This window comes from Berghia stephanieae, chromosome 8 (assembly GCF_034508935.2).
Source record: "Berghia stephanieae isolate SIO BIC M18660-M18661 chromosome 8, UCSD_Bste_1.3, whole genome shotgun sequence".
Taxonomy (NCBI): Eukaryota; Metazoa; Mollusca; class Gastropoda; order Nudibranchia; family Aeolidiidae; genus Berghia; species Berghia stephanieae.
The window spans coordinates 56,658,862-56,681,695 of NC_088367.1; the positions used below are offsets into that span (position 1 = coordinate 56,658,862).

Consider the following 22,834-nt stretch of genomic DNA (forward strand, 5'->3'; position numbering starts at 1 on the left):
CGGCTGGCGGTTGTTATGAGTTTTTTCGTAAAAACTAACGCACAGCAGAGGCATCGATAGCCGGAAATATGAAAAAGATGCTGTGCGCTTGGCTAAGAAATTCACAATCTGGAAGTATAACGGACCAACACACAAAACTATGTGTAACTTTGAACGTTTATAGTTTGACCATAAACATGGATGGCAAATCATAAAAAGCATGCGATCGTTATGGCGTGCGTTGTAGAACCAACATGAAAAATAACAAACTGGTGAACTAACTTTTAAATAGATGCAATGTAACGTCACTCAGTCTTTGTTATTGTCTTTTGCAGCTTGATTGATTTCACTAAAGCTGATAACCAACTATAAAAGTCATGGTACACTTTGTGTTTATCGTAGTACTATGCGTAACTAGCATCATGTTATGAATCTTGAAGCGAAATCTATTATAGTATGGTTACACTATAATTTATTTAGAGAATTGACGTCACTCTTTTATTAGCCCTTTATTATGTTTATAATTCTTATGCAATTAGCCTCTTTATTTTTTAGAAGTTAGATTTATTGGTCATCCACGTTTATGATATTCTCACTTACCTGTATTAACCAACTATAAAAGTTCATGTTCACACAGTTTTGCGTATTGGTCCGTTATACTTCCGGATGGCAATGTTATGAGCTTCTTAGCTAAGCGCATACTATTTATAAATCAGACTATAAACGTTTAAGGTAACACACTGTTTTATGTGTTGGTACGGACGTTATATCCGGCTAGCGGATATTGTGAGTGACTAGCATAGCGTCAATAGGATGGCCATAATAATACATGATTACATGAGTCTTATAGCTTGGTCTGTAATATTTACGGACGTCATTGAATGTAATGAAGAACACATAATATTGATATCCAAATGGCAATTTTAACGATATAAACTAACGATTACCGATTACTGTGTGGTCGTATGGTGTAACACACGCTTTCGAATCGGAAGGTCCCTGGGTTCGAGCATCGCTCGGCGCATCGTTGATCGCTTGGAAAAGGCTCTTTCCGTATCTGTATAGATAGTATGCAGATGATGTCACTCAGGCCTTTGTTATTGTTTTTGCCATCCGCGTTTGTGAGTTGTTCTCACTAAACTGTATTAACCAGACTATAAAAGTTCATGGTTACACAGAGTTTGTGTGTTGGTCCGTTATACTTCCGGATGGCAATGTTGTGAACTCCTTAGCCAAGCGCATTCTATCTATAGGAAACCAATGGTCTGGTTGTATTTCAGCGGTGTCCTCATTGAGCGCGGGACCATGTCAGTCGGGCCTTGAAATCGTTTAGGTGTGGTGCCATGATGACCAGTTCATCCAGCCCATTCCACTCCGAGATAGTATTTCAGCGACGTCCTCATTGAGCGCGGGCCCATGTCAGTCGGGCCTTGAAATCGTTTAGGTGTGGTGCCATGATGACCAGTTCATCCAGCCCATTCCGCTCCGAGATAGTATTTCAGCGACGTCCTCATTGAGCGCGGGCCCATGTCAGTCGGGCCTTGAAATCGTTTAGGTGTGGTGCCATGATGACCAGTTCATCCAGCCCATTCCACTCCGAGATAGTATTTCAGCGACGTCCTCATTGAGCGCGGGCCCATGTCAGTCGGGCCTTGAAATCGTTCAGGTGTGGTGCCATGATGACCAGTTCATCCAGCCCATTCCACTCCGAGATAGTATTTCAGCGACGTCCTCATTGAGCGCGGGCCCATGTCAGTCGGGCCTTGAAATCGTTTAGGTGTGGTGCCATGATGACCAGTTCATCCAGCCCATTCCACTCCGAGATAGTTCTAATGAAGAAATAATTTCTGTAGTTTTGTGTTCTTGTCTGTGGGATTTTGAAGCAGTTCGAATTGTTTGTGGCGTATCATCTCAATGGGGTTTTCGGTTATGTGGTTGGCAAACGTGACTGCTCGGATTTTTCTTTTGTTTGTTCGTGTCGTGAAAAAGGAGTCTGCCTTTATTGATGGTATTTGATCTGTTATAATCTTGAACATAATCTTTAATCACATTCTCTCACCCAAATCTAGAGTAAGATGAGTGCCAGGTCGTTAACAACATTGTCTCTTTTAGACAGAAAAATGTAATATCGCCTAACAGGAGTCATCTCACGTTCTACGTGTTAAATGTTGCTGTTGTCTGCTGATCCATTGTAAAGTGCTTGAGCTCGTTCACTGGATATTACCTTATAGGTAGAACGAAGTTGACGTCACTCAGGTCTTTGTTGTTTTTTGCCTTCTGCGTTTATGAGTAATTCTCACTAAACAGTACTAATCTGACTATAAACGATCATGGATACACAATGTTGTGTGTGTTGGTCAGTTATACTTCCGGATGGCAATGTTGTGAACTCCTTCACCAAGCGCATACTATCTATAGGTAGAACGAAGTTGACGTCACACAGGTCTTTGTTATTGTTTTTAAAAATATTTTTTTTTTGTCATTCTAATTTACGAATAATTCTCACTCAACTGTATTACCCAGACTTATTTTCGTTCAAAGTTACGCTGTCTAGGTATCCATTATGCACATGCCTCCGGTGAGAGAATAAGAGTAAAGAGTCTTATCCAAACACTTATCTTGGCACTAGACATGGCGAATGCGAGCGAACCATGGACCATATAGATCAAAGAGCGAGTGTCATAACACTTGACCACAAGATCACATAATCATGCAGTACTCTGGGTCATTTTGACCTGAACAGGTCCACTGAATGTCAAGGTTAAATAAAAATGTATTTATTTACACCGTTATGAACTTTGAACTCCATAATCTTATCACTTCATACTTTTGTTTTATCTCTGGTATAATTTGAAAACGGGGGTTCCCGTAGCTCAGTTGTTAGGGCAATCACTTCACAAACAAAGGGACCGAGATCGATCCCGGGAGCAGTGAATATTATTTCTGACCCCCCCCCACCCCCCCCCCCCCTGTCCATCCACCCAGCAGTGATTGGGTAGCTGGTCTGATAGATCTGGCGGAATGTACTTTGTGTAATACTTTGTTCCACAAAGGAAACAAGAGGATAAGTAAGTAAGTAAGTGGAATGTAGAAAAAAGTTAACAAAGGTGAAACTCACACAGAGATTATATAGATAGTTCGAAGATGACGTCACTCAGGTCCTTGTTATTGTTTTTTGCCATCCGCGTTTATGAGTAATGCTCACTGAACTGTATTAACCTGACTATAAACGTTCATGGATCCACACTGTTTTGTGTGTTGGTCCGTTATACTTCCGGATGGCAATGTTGTGAGCTTCTTAGCCAAGCGCATACTACCTCTCGACATCACTCATTTCATTGGCTTACTTGCGTTATTCCCATCTCTCCTTATTATTGACACTTAGATAACCACGCCTCTCGGACAGTAGTCATACTGTAAACAATGACAGTGATTGGTAAACACGGCAAACAAAACGACACAGGTTTTACTATCGTTGGTATGTGTCTATGTAAAATAGCCGCTGTTCTACCGCTTACTGAATAAAATCAACACAGAAATCTGTGTGTAAACTCAAACGTTTATAATATGATCGAGAAAATCGTGTGATAACTAGTCACCTATCTTGCGGTATAAAAACAAAAACAATGATCAGAGAACGGTCGGATTAATTCACTTTATTGTTTATAAACGACCAACTATGTTTGTCCGAGTGAAGGTGTGTCACAAATTCCGTGTTTTGATGGGTCAAAAATCTACTGATTAATACGCTTCAACAGTCGTCACGTCACTTCCCTCGTAATGACGCATGGTAACTTAGCAACTGGCTCTAAACTATCGGGAAAATGGCAGACGCCCTTATGAAACATTTCTCTGGCGAGCAAAAAAGCGTATCCAGAAGGGGGGGGGGGGGGGGGGGGGAAATATAAAATGTATCATGTTTTGACTTTTACACATTCTGATCACAAGACATATGAAAAGTTCTAGCCAGCTTGAAGAATAAAAAGTAATGAATTTCTTTGTTTAGAACCAAGATGGCCGCCGTTGCCGGGCGGCGTGACATCAGACTACTGAGTCCAATGGCGAATAGGGCTGTTGACACATAATATCTGATTTGTCTAGCGTTGCGGCCTTCCTCCAGGATGTAAACCCTGTTTGGAATCTTTCCTCTAAATAGACACCTAGGACAGTCGTCGTTATGTAAACAAAATGGCAGTGATTGGTAAACATTGTGAATTTCACAGGTTTTAGTATCGATGGTATGGGTCTAAGTAAAATACCCACCTACTTGTTAATTCGGAATAGATAGAACGACGTCACTCAGGTCTCTGTTATTTTATTTTTTTATTTTATTTTTTTTTGTAGTCTGATTGATATGATTAAGTGAGAGCTAATCGTTAAACTTGCTGTCTAGAGAAGTAACAAATATCTGAGTGACGTCAAATTCGTTCTACCTATTTAATTTTTTAAATGATCTTTTATATAGCACAATATCCACTTAACGTGCTCAAAGCTAACATTTAGGACGGGACATGACGCCGTGAGGCGATATAACCATTTTTTTTTCGGACAGAAACAACGCTGTGTACGGCCAGGTACTGATTCTACACCTGAGTACTGTGAGAGAAGGTGCGTAAAGAGCCTTTTACAAGGACTCAACTATACGCCGAGCGAGGCTCGAACCCAGGACCTTCCGATCCGAAAGAGAGTGTTATACCACTAGACAACATTGCCGCATATTTAATTATTTTTAGTAACGTCAATGACGTTCTTCCATTCTAGAACAATCTAAATTGATCTTAACAAACTAGAGATTTTTTGCCTTACTGATAGAAACCACATAATGTCAGGTCAGCTTAACTCACTCAACCCTAACACCGACTTTATCCATAGTTTACCGGGTTTTCTTTTACCCCATGCCTATTTATTTCATTTTTCTGACACAAATTATAGACGTAGTATCAAAGCTGATGTTTTTAGTTTTTACATGTTAATGATAGTTGAATAAAACTATCTATGTACATGCTCGTTTTAAATACATTTTTTTTTCCAATTTTGAAAATAGCAAAACTCTCTAGGGTTGAGTGAGTTAAATTGTTTTGTTTATCTCTCGAAACTCAAGGTTATGTCATGATGCAAAAGTCATTTTTTGCCGATCACTGCAAATCTTGCAACATAATATTATGAATTACAAATACTAATCTAAGGGTTCTTTTTGTTCTCAAGTTAAGAAAATTCGGTTGGAAGATTCATTGTATTCAGCATTTAAATGTATTGGATTCAATAGTATGATGTCAGGTCCGCCCAGCAACGAGCAACTTGGTTCTAGCAAAACAAAGAAAATTGGTACTTTTTATTCTTCATGCTGGCGAGAACTTTTTCACATGTCATGTAATCAGAATGTATAAAAGTCAACACATGATCTGATTTATAATGTTTTTCTCCTCTGGATACACTTTTATGCTCGTTGGAGAAGTATTTCATAAGGGCGTCCGCCATGGTTCCAATAGCTTAGAACCAGTTACTAAGTTATTATGCGTCATTACGAGGGAAGTGACGTCACGACGGTTGAATCCTATTATAGTATCGTTTTAGAGCTAATAGGTTCTAAAAACCTTTCAAAAGCTCTGTGTACTTTTATGCATAGACATGACTGATCAATTATAGAAACAGCATCCAATGTTAATTAATTGATAATATTGAGAATTAAATATCTAATACCTAATAAATTAGTGTCATATTCAATATTCGGAGTATAATTATCTCTATTTACATTCATTTCGCATTAGGTGTTAGAGGTAATCTAAATTTTCGTATTGTTCTGGGAGAAAAAGCTCAGTGAAGCCTCGTAAATAATATTATTATTATTCGATCGTTTGAGTGGATGAGGAATTTATACAGTTTGTGGTGAAGTCGTGTACTGTAGCGTTTGTTTGAATTGTAAATATTGCTGCTCGAAGCTCAAAGAATAAATAACAATGTGAAATTGCATGTAAGTAAGTAAGTAGTAAACCTCGCAGTCCGAATGACGCTTGCTGAGAATTGTGTGATTCAGTCATAATCGATGAGTATAGCTGCTCTCTCCATCCATGTTGTTAATTGTTTCCATTGGTCACGGTCCTGGCCAAGAGTTTTGAGGCTGTCGAGGTCTTGTTGTGACTTTAGTACGGAGTGAACAATTGAATGTAAGGTTCTATTTAATATATGAAAACAGATAAAATGGACGTTTCGGGTTTGAATGAATTCATCTTAACAACGCCACTACCACATTATCTCATTCGTCTGCAGTGTTTCATTCATCCTGTTTTGTTGATAAAGGGGTAAATCCGAAACGTCCATTTTATCTGTTTTCGTGTATCAAATTGAAGCTTACATTCAACTTCACATTGTTACTTGTTTGAATTGTGATGTGATAGAGATCATGGAGTGTTTATGGACGGCAGTTTTGTGAAATAATGGGAGAGCTCTATATTCATGTTTTCGTCCAACCAAGTCATCAATCACATGATTTGTTGCTGTCCAACGATTGGATAATTCTTCAGAAATATAAACACGCTGCTTTGTTTATGAAAGTTGTAAGTATACCCATGTGCCAAGCTGAACAAAATGACCAATCGTGATGTTAGATGTTTCAAAAACTGTGAACACTTTTCACTATGTGGGTAGCTTTGAGCACATATTCCAATGTGACCAATGACCTCGAGCACATGGAAATGTAATATAGATCATGCCCATTGTAGTTAGTCATACGTTTTTTTCTGCGAGATTTGAACGAATATAATAAGACAATCTGTCGTCTTAAAACAAAAGGTTGCATATAGAAAAAAAAAAGATAAAGTCACGAAACCCAGATAGAAAAATGCACTTCCGGCTCAAGAATGTGACTGATAATGTCAATAACTCAATTTGACCCAATTACAGATTATGCGACCCTTTGCCCTATGAAAATAGAACTGACGTCATACACCCTACAGATCTGATAACCCAATTTCTTATGAGTTCATTGTTGTCATGGAAATCTCAACAAAAAAAAATGACGCAAAATATTGTCCATTTCAACAATGTTAAATTATGCCCATAAATGAGTTCGGATGTCAGACCTGCATATATATGTACATTCACGTTGTCCTGAACCCATTGTTCGGCAATTTATTTTGGATAGCGCAGTTACGCTTAACTCTTTCTTACCAGCCATTTTCAGGATTTCCCCAAAACTTTACACACAACTAACACAAAAATAAATTATTTATCACTCAAATAAATACCAGTAAGTTCTTGAGATTAATGATTTCTTTATAGCAAAACATGCTCTACAACACACTGTTCGTGAAGAGGAGGAGGAGGAGGAGGAAGAAGAAGAAGAAGAAGAAGAAGAAGAAGAAGAAGAAGAAGAAGAAGAAGAAGAAGAAGAAGAAGAAGAAGAAGAAGAAGAAGAAGAAGAAGAAGAAGAAGAAAAAAAAGAAGAAAAATGTTGGCTGTATCGTCACGAATGTGACGATTTTCGTATAGTTGGTTAGGAAAGGGTTAAAGATATATTCCCTAGTCCAACGTGTGCGGTGAAATCACCTAGGTTCCTACGCTAACTTTCGATTGCCATTTTACCACTTTCTTGTAAGGGTCTCCCTCCTAAGATCAAGTCGGGGGTGTATTCAAACATTCACCTAACTGGCTTGACTCTCTCCTTACCGACCAGTTTCAGAATTTTCCCAAAAACTTCACATCCACCCAACATAAAAATATATTTTTCTTACTCAAACAGAAGATTAACAAGTATATTCTATGCAGAATATTGTTCAGGAAAATGAGCTGTACAATACAGTGTCAAGTTTGTATGGCTATTATAAACACATTTTCTTCCTAGTTTATGAGAAACAAGAATAATCAGATGAGAAAATTGTTGGTTGCACCGTAACGGATGTGACGATTTTCCTGTAGTTGGTAAGGAGAGGGTTAAAACACGCTCGTGACTTTGTCATTTCCTAGAAAATGTGTGAAAGTCTCTCAACCTTATAGTGAGGTAGAGCACTCGCTTCACATGCAAAGGGGCCAAGATCGATCCCGGGTGCAGTCGATATTTTTTATGACCCCCACCCCCTGTTCACCAGCAGCGAATAGGTATCTGAGTCTGTTTAGATTAGGCAGAAAGTACTTTGTGATAGACTAGCGTCCTATCCAAAGGATAGCAAGCAATTGCTATTGTCGTCAGTTTCACGCTGTAGAAACCAGGATAAACTCCGGCTCCATGGGCCTAATGGCTCTGAAAGAAGGAATACTTCTCTCAACCTCTTTTATAAGAGCCCCCCTTCAGGCACTTCGATTTTTTTTCCTTGGGCAAGATTATGAACACCCAATTTGCTCACTTGGACAAAATGGGTAATTCTTGTTGATTATCTGTATAATCCTTCATGGAATGCCTAGACGACGGTATCTTTCGATGCCGTGGCGGAAGGGCGTAATGATGAACCATTAAAATGGCTGTCTAAAAACAAAAAAAACAAAGAGCTGAGTTTCGTCAAGTATGTTAGATCTATACAATTCACAGTGATATCCAGTCGTTGTCGGCCTATAAGTTAACGATGTCGGCGGTAAACCACACGGTGATTTTACCGACTTATGCTGGTTCGGATAAGTCGGTAAAATCACCGTCTGGTTTACCGCAAACATTGTTAACTTATAGATAGTATGCGCTTGGCTAAGAAGCTCATAACATTGCCATCCGGAAGTATAATGGACCAACACACAAAACTGTGTGTATCCATGAACGTCTATAGTCAGGTTAATACAGTTCAGTGAGCATTACTCCTAAACGCGGATGGCAAAAAACAATAACAAAAACCTGAGTGACGTCATCTTCGAACTATCTATAGATAGTATGCAGATGACGTCACTCAGGCCTTTGTTATTGTTTTTGCCATCCGCGTTTGTGAGTTGTTCTCACTAAACTGTATTAACCAGACTATAAAAGTTCATGGTTACACAGAGTTTGTGTGTTGGTCGGTTATACTTCCGGATGGCAATGTTGTGAACTCCTTGGCCAAGCGCATACTATCTATTGGCTGACACTGGCCAAAAAATGGCGTCAAACGACAAGTCTTTGGCCGCAAAAGAAAACAAATCGTGAGTTGTATTCTCATAGTTCAGCCAATGGGACCACTTGAGCTCTACTAACGACAATTAACCGGTAGATAACCACCCTTCTCGGACAATCTTCATAATGTAAACAATGGCAATGATTGGTAGACACAGCAAACCACACAGGTTTTACTATCGATGGTATGTGTTAAGTAAAATACCCACTGTTCTACCGCTTGATCAGTAGAATCAGCACAGAAAACTATGTGTCAACTTAAACGTTTTTAATATAATCGAGAAAACCATGTGATAACTAGTCACCCATTTGTCTATAGATAGTATGCGCTTGGCTAAGAAGCTCATAACATTGCCATCCGGAAGTATAATGGACCAACACACAAAACTGTGTGTATCCATGAACGTTTATAGTCAAGTTAATACAGTTCAGTGAGCATTACTCATAAACGCGGATGGCAAAAAACAATAACAAAGACCTGAGTGACGTCATCTTCGAACTATCTATATAAAAACAGTAACAACGATCAGATGGAGGTCGAATTCGTTCAAGTTATTGTTTTTAAACAACTATCTTTGTCCGAACACGTGTGAAGGTGTGTCACAAATTCCATGTTTTGATTGGTGAAAAATCTACTGGCTAATTACTAGACGGTGCAAAAACCTAAAAAAAATGACCTCAAACTATGTTCTGGTGGGTTCTAGCATGACCTTCGTAAAGTTATAGCCTGACACTGAATCCGTGAACTTTGTAAAGTGGATTTCAGTATCAGCGTAGCCATCGTTATGTTATAGCCTGATACTGAGATCCAAAAGGACTGGCAGTTTGACGTCATTATTTGGTTTTTGCACCTCCTAGTGATTTGTCGTTAGTAGTGCTCAAGGAAACAAGTGGTCCCATTGGTTGAACTATTGAATACAACTCACGATTTGTTTCCTTTTGTGACGAAAGACTGGCATCTTGACGTCATTTTTTGGTCAGTGTCAGATTATAAGTTAACGATGGTTACCGGTTTACCCACACAGTGCTGAATGGTGTCAAATTTGTTGCTTTTTTTCCAACTGAATGAAAAAAGTTGACGTCACTCTGCTCTTTTTGAAATTGTTTATAGACCGCCAGTTAGTGATTTGTTCTCAATAAGGATTTTCTCATTCACTATAACCTTCAATGTTACCCAAAAATGGATGTGTTAGATCTGGCGAAAAACAGAAGAGGTTAGTATTTGATCTAAACACATAGCATCTATAAAATGAACGAATTTCACCAAAACGTTTATATTTTGTATTCAATCGTGTAGCTCCTAAACCACATTACAATAATAATAATAATATAATAATAATAATAATAATAATAATAATAATAATAATAATAATAATAATAATAATAATAATAATAATAATAATAATAATAATGATGATGAAGATGATGATGATGAAGATGATGATGATGATGATGATGATGATGATGATGATGATGATGATGAGGATGATGATGATGATGATGATGATGATGATGATGATGATGATGATGATGATCATAATAATAATAATAATAATAATAATAATAATAATAATAATAATAATAATAATAATAATAATAATAATAATAATAATAATAATAATGATAATAATACTAATGATAATAACAATAATAGTAATAATAATTCGAGACGATTGTTCACAAAAGGCAAGCGTCAATCATAAAAACCTGGCATAGTCAAGTATTATCTGTCTTTTTTTCCCCCAATTATTCTTGGCTTATCTTTTAGCTTTGAGCACATTACGTTTATATCGCGTTATATAAAAGCTTAATTTTAAAACAGCAACGAGTTCAAATGTCACGTGTTCCTTTTATCCTTGACGTCAAGGAAGTAACCCGAAACAATTTTGCAGAATCATGTTCCTTTCGCTAAAAGATAAGCTTTGAGCACGTTAGTGGATATTGCGCTATATAAAAGCTCAAGCTTTTTTTTCAAACTTACTGTCCTCATAAAAACATTCAATATCTTAACCGAAGATTTATACCTATCATCATTAATCAGTGAATCTAAACACGTCCAACAAACGTTTTGTGGACACAGGTTACAGTTCAAACTAACTGGCAAAAGACAACTCTTCAATCTTGTTGTTAAACTTAAATTCCGTTTTGATTATTTGAGCACAATGTCCACTAAACGTGCTCAAAACGCTTTACAAGGGGTCCCTGACCAACAGCAGCAACACATAACATGCAGAACGAGACATGACACCTGTTAGGCGATATTACAATTTTTCGGACAGAGCCAATTCTGTTAACGGACAGGTACTCATTTTACACCTGAGTTCGGTGAGAGAATGTTAAAGAGCCTTTTCCAAAGACTCAAATATGCGCCGAGCGAGGCTCGAACCCAGGACATTCCGATCTGAAAACGAGTGTCTTATCATGAGATCCTATAAATTTACTTTTTCTTCAAACAACAACCATACTTCTGTAATGTTTTGTTTCTCTTTCTATTTCAGAGATCTGGAATTTCAGAAATAGGTTACAAATATCATCGTACAATCTTCAACTTCGTGAGAGGATCTCTAATAAAACGTTTGGATCATAAAGTATTGGCCTTGACAAATTTTTAACACATTAAAAAAAAATCTGTTTCGTAAAATAGGCCTACAATTATTATTGTTTTAAAAGTTTTATTTACTTCAACTTATGACACAAAAAATGAACAGTGAAACATAATTATCTGTTCCTGTGACACCAAAATAAAAGTGCTATTCTAGTTTTTATTACCTTTAAACAATTTTTAGTTTAAGCTTTGATATATTTTGTGGCGGGGTTACGATTCTTAAACAACAAAAACTGTACGAGAAACAACACAAATTACAAAAAGGTTTAGAAGTAAAACCGTAAGTAAGAAATCAACAAATTATTTTGTTTTCTAAAATAACGTTTAAGGAATAAACAAATTAACGTTATAACTGTTATAAGACAAACCCTTATAAGGAATAAACAAATTAACATTATAACTGTTATAAGACAAACCCTTATAAGGAATAAACAAATTAACATTATAACTGTTATAAGACAAACCCTTATAAGGAATAAACAAATTAGGCTAGCACTATTCAGTATCTGATACTGAATAGTGGTTTTGTACTATTCAGTATCTGATACTGAATAGTGGTTTTGTACTATTCAGTATCTGACACTGAATAGTGGTTTTGCACTATAATACGGTGTTGTTGTTTTTTCCGAAACCTGACAAAGAGGGCAGCCGTGGGAGTGAATCTGGGACTCAGAGGAGTGTACACCTGTGGGGAGTGAACCTGGGACTGGGTTTCGGCGGGTTTCGTAATAAAAAGCAATTACTTTTTTACGAAACCCGACGACACCTGGCAATATCCGACAAAGTTATGGGAGTTAGGCAGCAGCGTGTGTGTGTGTGTGAGTGTGTAAGGGAGGGGGGGGGGGAGGGAGGGATGAACCTGAGAACCAGGGAAGTGTACACCAGTGGGGAGTGAACCTGGGACTCGGGGTTTTGTAAAACAGCAGTAACAAAATGGGGGGGGGGGGGGGGGGTTACTTTTTTACGAAACCCGACAATATGCGGCAAACTTGTGGAAAGTAGGCAAAGCGTGGGACTGAACCTGAGACAGTGAAGTGTACACCAGTGGGGAGTGAACCTGAGACTATGGTTTTCGGCGGGCTTCAGATAATTTCATATAAAAGCAATTACATTTTTATGAAACCCGACGAAACCTGGCAATATCCGAGAAAGTTATGGGTAGTAGGCAACAGTGGGGAGTGAACCTGAGATTCGGGGAAGTGTACACTAGTGGGGAGTGAACCTGGGACTGGTTTTCAGTGAGTTTTGGAGGAAAAAAAAAGCAATTACATTTTGTTTACGAAATGCGCCAAATCCCAACAAAATGGGGCAAAGTTATGGAAAGTAGGCAAATAATGGGGAGTGAACGTGAGACTAAGGGAAGTGTACACCAATGGGGAGTGAACCTGAGACTATGGTTTTCTGCGGGTTTCAGCGAGTTTCACATAAAAGCAATTACTTTTTTACCAAACCCGACGAAACCTGGCAATATCCGACAAAGTTATTGAAGTAGGCAACAGTGGGGAGTGAACCTGAGCTTAGGGAAGTGTACACCAGTGGGGAGTGAACCTGAGACTATGGTTTTTGGCGGGTTTCAGCGAGTTTCACATAAAAGCAATTACCTTTTTATGAAACCCGGCAATATCCGACAAAGTTATGGGAAGTGAGGCAACAGTGGAGAGTGAACCTGAGATTCATGGAAGTGTACACCTGTGGGGAGTGAACCTGAGACTCTGGTTTTCGGCGGGTTTCAGCAAGTTTCACATAAAAGGAATTACCTTTTACGAAACCCGGCAATATCTGACAAAGTTATGGGAAGTAGGCAACATTGGGGGGTTAACTTGAGATTCATGGAAGTGTACACCAGTAGGGAGTGAACCTGAGACTCTGGTTTTCGGCGGGTTTCAGCGAGTTTCATATAAAAGCAATTACTTTTTTTCGAAACCCGACAAACCTGGCAATATCCGACAAAGTTATTGAAGTAGGCAACAGTGGGGGTGATCCTGTGATTCAGGGAAGTGTACACTTGTGGAGAGTGAACCTGGGACTCTGGATTTTGTAAAAAAGCAAGACCAAGGGAGAGGGGGAATTACTTTTTATCGGAACCCGCCAAAACCCGACAAAGTTATGGGAAGCAGGCAGCAGTGGGGAGTGAATCTGGGATTCGGACACCGATGAGGATTGAACCTGGGACTGCGAGAGGTTCATACCAGTGGACAGGGAGCTCAGAATGTACTTTTATTTCAAAACTTACCGATATTGTCAAAAGTTATGGGAAGTGGGCACCATTGGGCAATGAACCGGGACTCAGGGAAGTGCACACCGGTTGGGAGTGAACCTGGGACTGTGAGAAGAGGTTAACAGTGGAAATGAACCTGGGACTATGGAAGATGGATACCAGTGAGAAATGAAGCCGGACTATGGGAGGTGGGTACTAGACGAGAATGAAGCAATTACATTTTTACGAAACCCGCCAAAAGCTGTCGAAAAACCATAGACTTAGGTTTACTCCCCAATAGTGTACACTTCCCTGAGTCTCGGGTTCACTCCCCCACTGTTGCCTACTTTCTTTCCATAACTTTGTCGGATATTGCCGGGTTTCATAAAAAAAGTAATTGCTTTTTTTTTACGAAACCCAGTCCCAGGTTCACTCCCCACTGTTGCCTACTTCCTGGCGTGTTTCGTAAAAAAAGAAACACCTCTAAAAATACCACGTGTATTCAGTAAATAGATGTCAATTGTAGTCTAATATTCAGTATCTATTTAAATTATTATCATTATTATTATTATTATTATTTATTATTATTATTATTATTATTATTATTATTATTATTATTATTATTATTATTATTATTATTATTATTATTATTATTATTATTATTATTATTATTATTATCATTATTATTATTATTATTATTATTATTATTATTATTATTATTATTATTATTATCATTATTATTATTATTATCATTATTATTATTATTATTATTATTATTATTATTATTATTATTATTATTATTATTATTATTATTATTATCGCGTAAATTTTAATATAATACGGCAATTAATTCACGGAAGTACATCGCTCAATTAAAAATGGCAGAAAGTCTGGCCACATATTTATAATGAATCGGGTTTGTCTTAGATGACCAAACAAACAAACAAACAAACAAACAACAACAACAACAACAACAACAACAACAACAACAACAACAACAACAACAACAACAACAAATGAGACAAACAGAAAAATCAAGATTTTAAAAAGTAATAAACAAGAGAAGAGCACATCAATGAAAAACAACGAGATTATAACACATAAAAGATATTCGTAATAAATCGATAACTGATTAAATTACTCCAACTACTTGATTAAAAAAAATAATAAACATAATAATAATGATGATGATGACGATTACAACAATAATAATAATGATAATAATAATAATAATAATAATAATAATAATAATAATAATAATAATAATAATAATAATAATAATAATAATAATAATAATAATAATAATAATAATAATAATACTAGTATAATATCAACATTAAAGCATATTACAAGCAAATAAAATTATTAAAACAAAAGTTTAAAAAATATCAATAGACAGAAGGAATTTTTAAAATATTGGGGAAAAAAAAGTTATCCCAGCCGGGATTTGAACTCTCGAACCTTAAGCTCAGAGTCAAACAGCTTATATCCACCAAGACATGGTGTCACTTAACATTTGGTGACATTTAATCATGTCTATTTAGACATTTAAAAATGTATTTGAATGCCACTCTTACTTTGATATTTTGAACTAGATATGTTAATTGCACAATAGCAGAAATTTAAAAATTACGATCAAAATATTTTTACAACTTTGAATCGGGCTGTCAGTTACTGCACATGTTCAATCTGGAAGGAGGTCAGCAGTTTATTTACATTCAACCGAGATTGTCGCACTTTTCACTCTCTCTATAAAAAAGAGTTCCTTGTGGATACTGAATAGTGGAAAAGCACTATTCAGTATCTGATACTGAATAACCACTTCCAACAAATTAACATTATAACTGTAAAAGACAAACCCTTATAAGGAATAAACAAATTAACGTTATAACTGTTATAAGACAAACCCTTATAAGGAATACACAAATTAACATTATAACTGTTATAAGACAAACCCTTATAAGGAATAAACAAATTAACATTATAACTGTTATAAGACAAACCCTTATAAGGAATAAACAAATTAACATTATAACTGTTATAAGACAAACCCTTATAAGGAATACACAAATTAACATTATAACTGTTATAAGACAAACCCTTATAAGGAATAAACAAATTAACATTATAACTGTTATAAGACAAACCCTTATAAGGAATACACAAATTAACATTATAACTGTTATAAGACAAACCCTTATAAGGAATACACAAATTAACATTATAACTGTTATAAGACAAACCCTTATAAGGAATAAACAAATTAACATTATAACTGTTATAAGACAAACCCTTATAAGGAATACACAAATTAACATTATAACTGTTATAAGACAAACCCTTATAAGGAATACACAAATTAACATTATAACTGTTATAAGACAAACCCTTATAAGGAATAAACAAATTAACATTATAACTGTTATAAGACAAACCCTTATAAGGAATACACAAATTAACATTATAACTGTTATAAGACAAACCCTTATAAGGAATACACAAATTAACGTTATAACGAAACCTAATCCCGACAAACGACCAGGTTCATAAGGACCTTTTCTTTTTCCTCTCTTTAAATAAACAGTGAGCAGTGTTGTCATCAAAAGTAGCACGATATATATTATAGTTTGTTAACAATGGGTCGATGGACGGGAAATTCTTGTCGTCTGAGCACCATGATGCTGATGACGTCAGTGTTCTTTCTGGTGGAGATCATCGTTGGATACGTCACCAATTCCATCGCACTGGTCGCTGATTCATTCCACATGTTGTCTGATCTTGTGGCTCTGGTAGTCGGGCTGGCGGCCGTCAAGGTAAGATTTTTTAAAAGATTTAATTTCATTCGATGTACATTTCATTTTTGTCATCATCATCATCGTCGTCGTCGTCGTCATCATCATCATCATCATCATCATCATCATCATCATCATCGTCGTCGTCGTCATCATCATCATCATCACTCGGTCGTCGTCGTGCATCATCATCATCATCTTTATCGTCGTCTGTCGTCTGTACGTCGTCACATCATCATCATCATCATCAGCATCATCACTCTCTTCATCTTCATCGTTCCATCATCATCATCATCATCACATCATCACCTCATCATCATCATCATCTCATCATCATCATCTATCATCATCATCATCATCATCATCATCATCATCCATCATCATCATCCATCATCATCATCTCATCATCATCATCATCATCTCATCATCATCCATCATCATCATCATCATCATCATCATCATCATCATCATCATCATCATCATCATCAATATTTTCATCACTTCACTACCGTCAGTTGCACTGAAGAATGGGAGGAGCTAAGTGTTTCTTGTTCAAGAAAAATGAGATACCGATGAGGAACTCAAACCCGGATCCTCTCTGTAAGAGTGCTCAGTCTTATCTACTCGACTATTTCTACCTTCTCCGTCTTGACTATTGATTTGTCACACATTTAACCCTCTCCTTACCAGCCATTTTCAGAATTTCCCCGAAAACTTCACACCCACCGAACACAAAAACAGACATTTCCTACTCAAAATAGAAAAGCAACAAACACATCCTAAACGTAATATTGTTCGACAATATGAACTCTATTACAGAATGTCGAGTTTTTATAGATATAGCAAAAAGGAAAGGAAATCTGGATGAGAAAAGTGACGGTTGCATCGTAACAAATGTGACGATTTTCCAATAGATAGTATGCGCTTGGCTAAGAAGCTCATAACATTGCCATCCGGAAATATAACGGACCAACACACAAAGCTGTTTGTATCCATGAACGTTAAAAGATAGTTCGAAGATGACGTCACTCAGGTCTTTGTTATTGTTTTTTGCAATCCGCGTTTATGAGGAATGCTCACTAAACTGTATTAACCTGACTATAAACGTTCGTGGATACACACAGTTTTGTGTGTTGGTCCGTTATACTTCCGGATGGCAATGTTATGAGCTTCTTAGCCAAGCGCATACTATCTTTAATACAGTTCAGTGAGCATTACACATAAACGCGGATGGCAAAAAACAATAACAAAGACCTGAGTGACGTCATCTTCGAACTATCTATAGATAGAATGCGCTTGGCCAAGGAGTTCACAACATTGCCATCCGGAAGTATAACGGACCAACACACAAACTCTGTGTAACCATGAACTTTTATAGTCTGGTTAATACAGTTTAGTGAGAACAACTCACAAACGCGGATGGCAAAAACAATAACAAAGGCCTGAGTGACGTCATCTGCATACTATCTATAGGTGGCAAGGAGAGAGTTAAGTCTGAACTTGATAGAAACGTCAATGCAATACATTCAAAAATTGTTTTAAACACAGTAATGTGATATCCAATCTCAATTCAAATCCGTTAAGAGGCAGAAAAGAACCTCTAACTAAAAAAAAATATTATATTGGGATGATCTATATTAACTTTTCATGTGCCTGAGGTCGTTTGTCACACTGCAAAATGTGCTCAAAGTGAACCTCATAGTGAAAAGTTGTCACAGCTATTGAAACATCTAACATCACGATTGGGCATTTTGTTCAGCTTGACACACGGGTTTGTTTATTGACAACTTTCATAAACAACGTAGCGTGTTTACAATTTGTGAATAAATATCCAATCGTTGGACAGCAACAAATCATGTGATTAATGACAGTGTTGGACGAAAACCTAAATATAGATCGCGCCCATTGGTAGTGAAAAATATAGGAACGGAGCATTTCTGCAAGATAAAAAATATGAAATTAAGTGTAATGGTTACCTTTTCATACACATCTCAAACTTTTAATTTTTACATTGTTCTTGTTGGAAGGTTATTATATCGATGCTATACGTTTGGGTAAAATACTCACTACACCCGCCAGCCAGTTGTGCGGCTATGTGGTCTAGTGATATGGCACTCGCTTTCGGATCGGAAGGTCCTGGGTTCGGCGCTTAGTTGAGTCCTTGGAAAAGGCTCTTTACTCACATTCTCTCACCTTACTCAGGTGTAAAATGAGTACCTGGCCGTTAACAGCGTTGTCTTTGTTCGAAAAATTGTAATATCGCCAAACAGGCGTTATGTCCCGTCCTACATATTAAATGTTGCTGTTGACCAGTCTGCCGTACAGCGACAAAACCCCGTATAATGGCAAAACCTGATTTTACAGGAGAGCCGAAAAACTGTTCAAAATTCATCTCAACTTTCTACGGTAATCATACACCTTATATATACAAATTTGATATCAATCGAAAGGTCTTCTTTTACTCTATCGTTATTGAACAATTATAATGAAAAATATTGATCGTGACTATGCGAAAAGTTGCAAAAACTGTTATACGGGGTTTTGTCATTGTATTGGAGAGCAGTAAACACCGTATCTCAGTTTATACGGTGTTTTATCGCTGCATCGCAATGCACCCAACACCGTATGTCACATTATACTGTGTTTTATCGTTGCATCATAATGCATCCAATACCGTATGTTAGAATATACGAGGTTCTGTGGTTGTATCGTGAGACGTATGATACCGTATCTCATAAGGACTGTCATGAGCTTTTCAATTGAACTTCTTCTCCGATTCAAACTTTTAGGTCGGCAAGGTAAAATGTGACCTATTGCCTTAATACAGTATGTCGAGACGGTTCAGATGATAAAAATAGCATTTTTAGACAGAAAAATGACACTTGTGACAACATTTTTATATTTTAAAAAGAAGAAATTTAAACATAAACAAAAGGTTAAAAATTAAAATGTCCTATTTTGTTTGCTTTACCATTCAATTTACTTTTTGTCATCTGATTTTCCCCGACATAATACTGTTTTTGAGGCGATGGGTAATCGGAAATTCAAAGCAAAAGAAACTTGAAAATTTACATATCGCAATATCCACTAATGGTGCTCAAAGCGCTTTCGAAGGGGTTCCTCGCCAACAGCAGCACACAACATGTAGGACAAGACATGACGCCTGTTAGGCGATAATACAATTGTTTTCGACAGAGAAAACGCAGGTAACGGCCAGGTGCTCCTTTTACACCTGAGCACGATGGGATAATGAGAGTAAAGAGCCTTTTCCAATGACTTAACTATGCGCTGCTCAGAGTGGGACATGAATGCTGGACTTTCCGATCCGAAGTCGAGTGTCATATCTCAAGACCCGATTGATAGCCCCAGAAATAAAAAATATCTTGACAAGTGTCTGGGACATACTTAAATTAATCTAAAGAACAAACTAGGAACAAAATAATATATTAAAAGTATCAACTATTTTATTCACTAATGGCTAACAAAGGAATGAACCAAGAAAATGATGGTGATGATAGTGATGATGATGATAATGATGATGACGATGAAAATGATAATGAGGATGAAGATGATAATAATGATGATGATGATGATGAGGGTGATAATAATGATGATGATGATGATGATGATAAAGATGATGGCGATGATGATGATACTGATGATGATGTCTCAATTAGGAACCAACAACTATTATTATCAATACTTGAGAAAAAAAAGTTAGTAATCTGTATTTATCGTAAGGTCTAGGGACGAATCGTCAATAGGCAGCTCTTGCCAGAATGTGCGTCTGTTGACCGGCATCAGTGGTACCAGTTTTGTTATAATGTCCATTTTTTTATCTGGTCTAATGCCACGTGGTTTTGTTCTAGTACTTTGTTCCGTGGTCAATGTGAAATGTTTTCTTATGAATTCGAACTCTTTTTCGTCTTCACCATACCATGACTTGTAGAACATGGAGTTTGATCCCCGTTTAAATGAAATAGTCGATAAGTCCGCAAGGTAAGGTCTGTCCGTAGCTTTTTTAAGTTTATACTGGCTTGTTCCAGATTGCCAGTGAACAAATCGATCGTGATTCATAACTAAAGTCTCACATCCAGCATTTTTTGCGCAACTAATGAAATCATTAAAATCAAATACTTTGCCCATTTTTTTCATTTCCCTCTCTATTGAGTGATGGACAGAATCTGCTGACATGAATGTGTGTCCTGGTTCAAAGTAACGTAACACAATTTCATCAGTATTTATAAGGTGGTCGGAATTGACTGCAGCAGCAAGCACGGTGATTAGAGTCCAATTCTTATTCTGACCACTGCAGTTGTCCAGCCAGAAAACCACCTTTTTAGCATCCCTATTTTTTTTTAGAAACTCCCAAAACGCCGATGCGATGTCTTCATCCCTTCGTCCACTTATCCCTTCATGCCACAAGCAAACTGTATTAATTCTATTTGCCCCTGGAACTGTCTTGCTTTCACCCACGTAAGCGAATGTTTCATTCATGGCTGATATTCTCCTTGTGAACAGCCCACTTTTATACTGATCCAAACGTGGGAGCATTATTATCTTTTGAAGGTCAGCTGACACAATTATCTCGGATTCTTTCTTTTTTTTCTCTGCATCGGCCCTATAATAAAGCCTTGCTTGGGCTGATCTTTCAATATGTTTTTTTAGTTTTATGCATTCCGCGCATTCGTTATTTTCAACCGTGCAGCTGAGTTTATGAATGTTTCCTTTTGCGCATTCTTCGCATTCTTCACCACCTAATAACGCAAAAGAGATGTTCATTTCCTTGAGCACACTGCGGTATAGCTCATATGTTATCTTCCTGAGTCTTGCACTATGAGCCGTTTTTACAAAGTTTTGATGCATATCGACAATGGTCACATCAGAGGGAATATAGCGCCGATTTGGTGCGTGCTCTCTCCGATAATGGGGAACCGCCGGATTGTATTTTTCAATATGTTGCATGATGATTGCGTGGTCAACTTTATGCGTAGGAATGTGATGGCCACGTTGGTCCTTAGGGCTTTCCTGGACGCTTTGTTTGTCTTCTTTGACAGATTTAAAACACTCAGTGATGATACTGTCGTTTTTAGGTTTGAAACCTAACGTGGTTAAGAAAAATGTTTTACAGACTTTATCATATAACCCGTCTGGTTTCCTAAGATTGTAGCTAAATGTTGCTTTTTTTCGGGAGGTTTTCTCTTTTCCGGTTTGTGAATCACATGTTTTTTTAGAAACGCACTGAAGAACAAACATTCTCCTCAGACTCCAATCTAAATCCCAGAAATCTGAATTGATTTGCTGTCTTTCATCCTCGGAAAATCTGTCACAGCATTTTTTCTTACAAATTCTAGGGCACCCCGGTTTAAGAGAATACTTTAATTTTATACTTTCTTCCCTTAACACTCTTGTTTGATCTCGTTCCTTTACAGTTTTTCTTCGCTTTTGTTTTGGCTCTTGATGCCTATCATCAGACAAGATTAGATCATCACGATTGTTTTCATCACATAGGTTAAAGCTTGATTCTTGATCAGAATTCGTGTTTTTGGTAGGAGCCGAATCTGATAAGTCAGGGTCAGTTGGAATGTAATATTCACCATCATTATTATCGCTTTCAACGTCCAGTAGCGCTGGTTGCAAGTTCAAAAAACGTTTCTCGGCTTCTTCAGCACTTTTCCTCTTACTGGGACGCTTATCATATTTCCAATTCGAATTTTTATTATCTGTGCAACCGTCCGCATTTGAAAGATAAAAATCTGGAGCACTATCAATAAATCGCTCAATTATTTCGAAATCAATTGGTGATTCGCAACCATTACCGAAAGACGTCGTAGGATCCAATGCTAACGAAGGCATTACACTGGTGGTGGTCGTTACAAATGTATTAAATGTTGTGGTGGTCACTGCGGGCATGGTGAAGGTGGTGGTCGTTGAAGGCATGATGGAGTTGGTAGAGGTCACCGAGGGCATGGTAGTGTTGGTGGTGGTCATTGCAGGACTGGTGAAGACAGTGGTGGTCACTGAAGGCATGATGGAGTTGGTGGTGGTCACTACTGGCATGGTGGTGGTCACTGCGGACATAGTGAAGATTGTGGTGGCCACTGAAGGCATGACGGAGTTAGTAGTGGACACTCCGGGCATTGGGGAGTTGTTAATGGTCACTGAAGGCATGGTGGAGTTGTTAATTGTTACTG

The 22,834-nt window shown here is 37.4% G+C and overlaps 1 protein-coding gene across 1 annotated transcript in view; it reads left to right on the plus strand.

Annotated features, from left to right (window-relative positions):
* Positions 1-22,834, plus strand: part of LOC144979082 (uncharacterized) — a 49,824-nt gene that overhangs the window by 16,689 nt on the left and 10,301 nt on the right. The window contains exons 3-4 of the mRNA XM_078925698.1: positions 11,545-11,931; positions 16,433-16,661. Of these exons, the coding sequence (XP_078781824.1) occupies positions 16,485-16,661 (177 nt within the window). The 5' untranslated portion in view covers positions 11,545-11,931; positions 16,433-16,484. The remainder of the gene's footprint in view (positions 1-11,544; positions 11,932-16,432; positions 16,662-22,834) is intronic.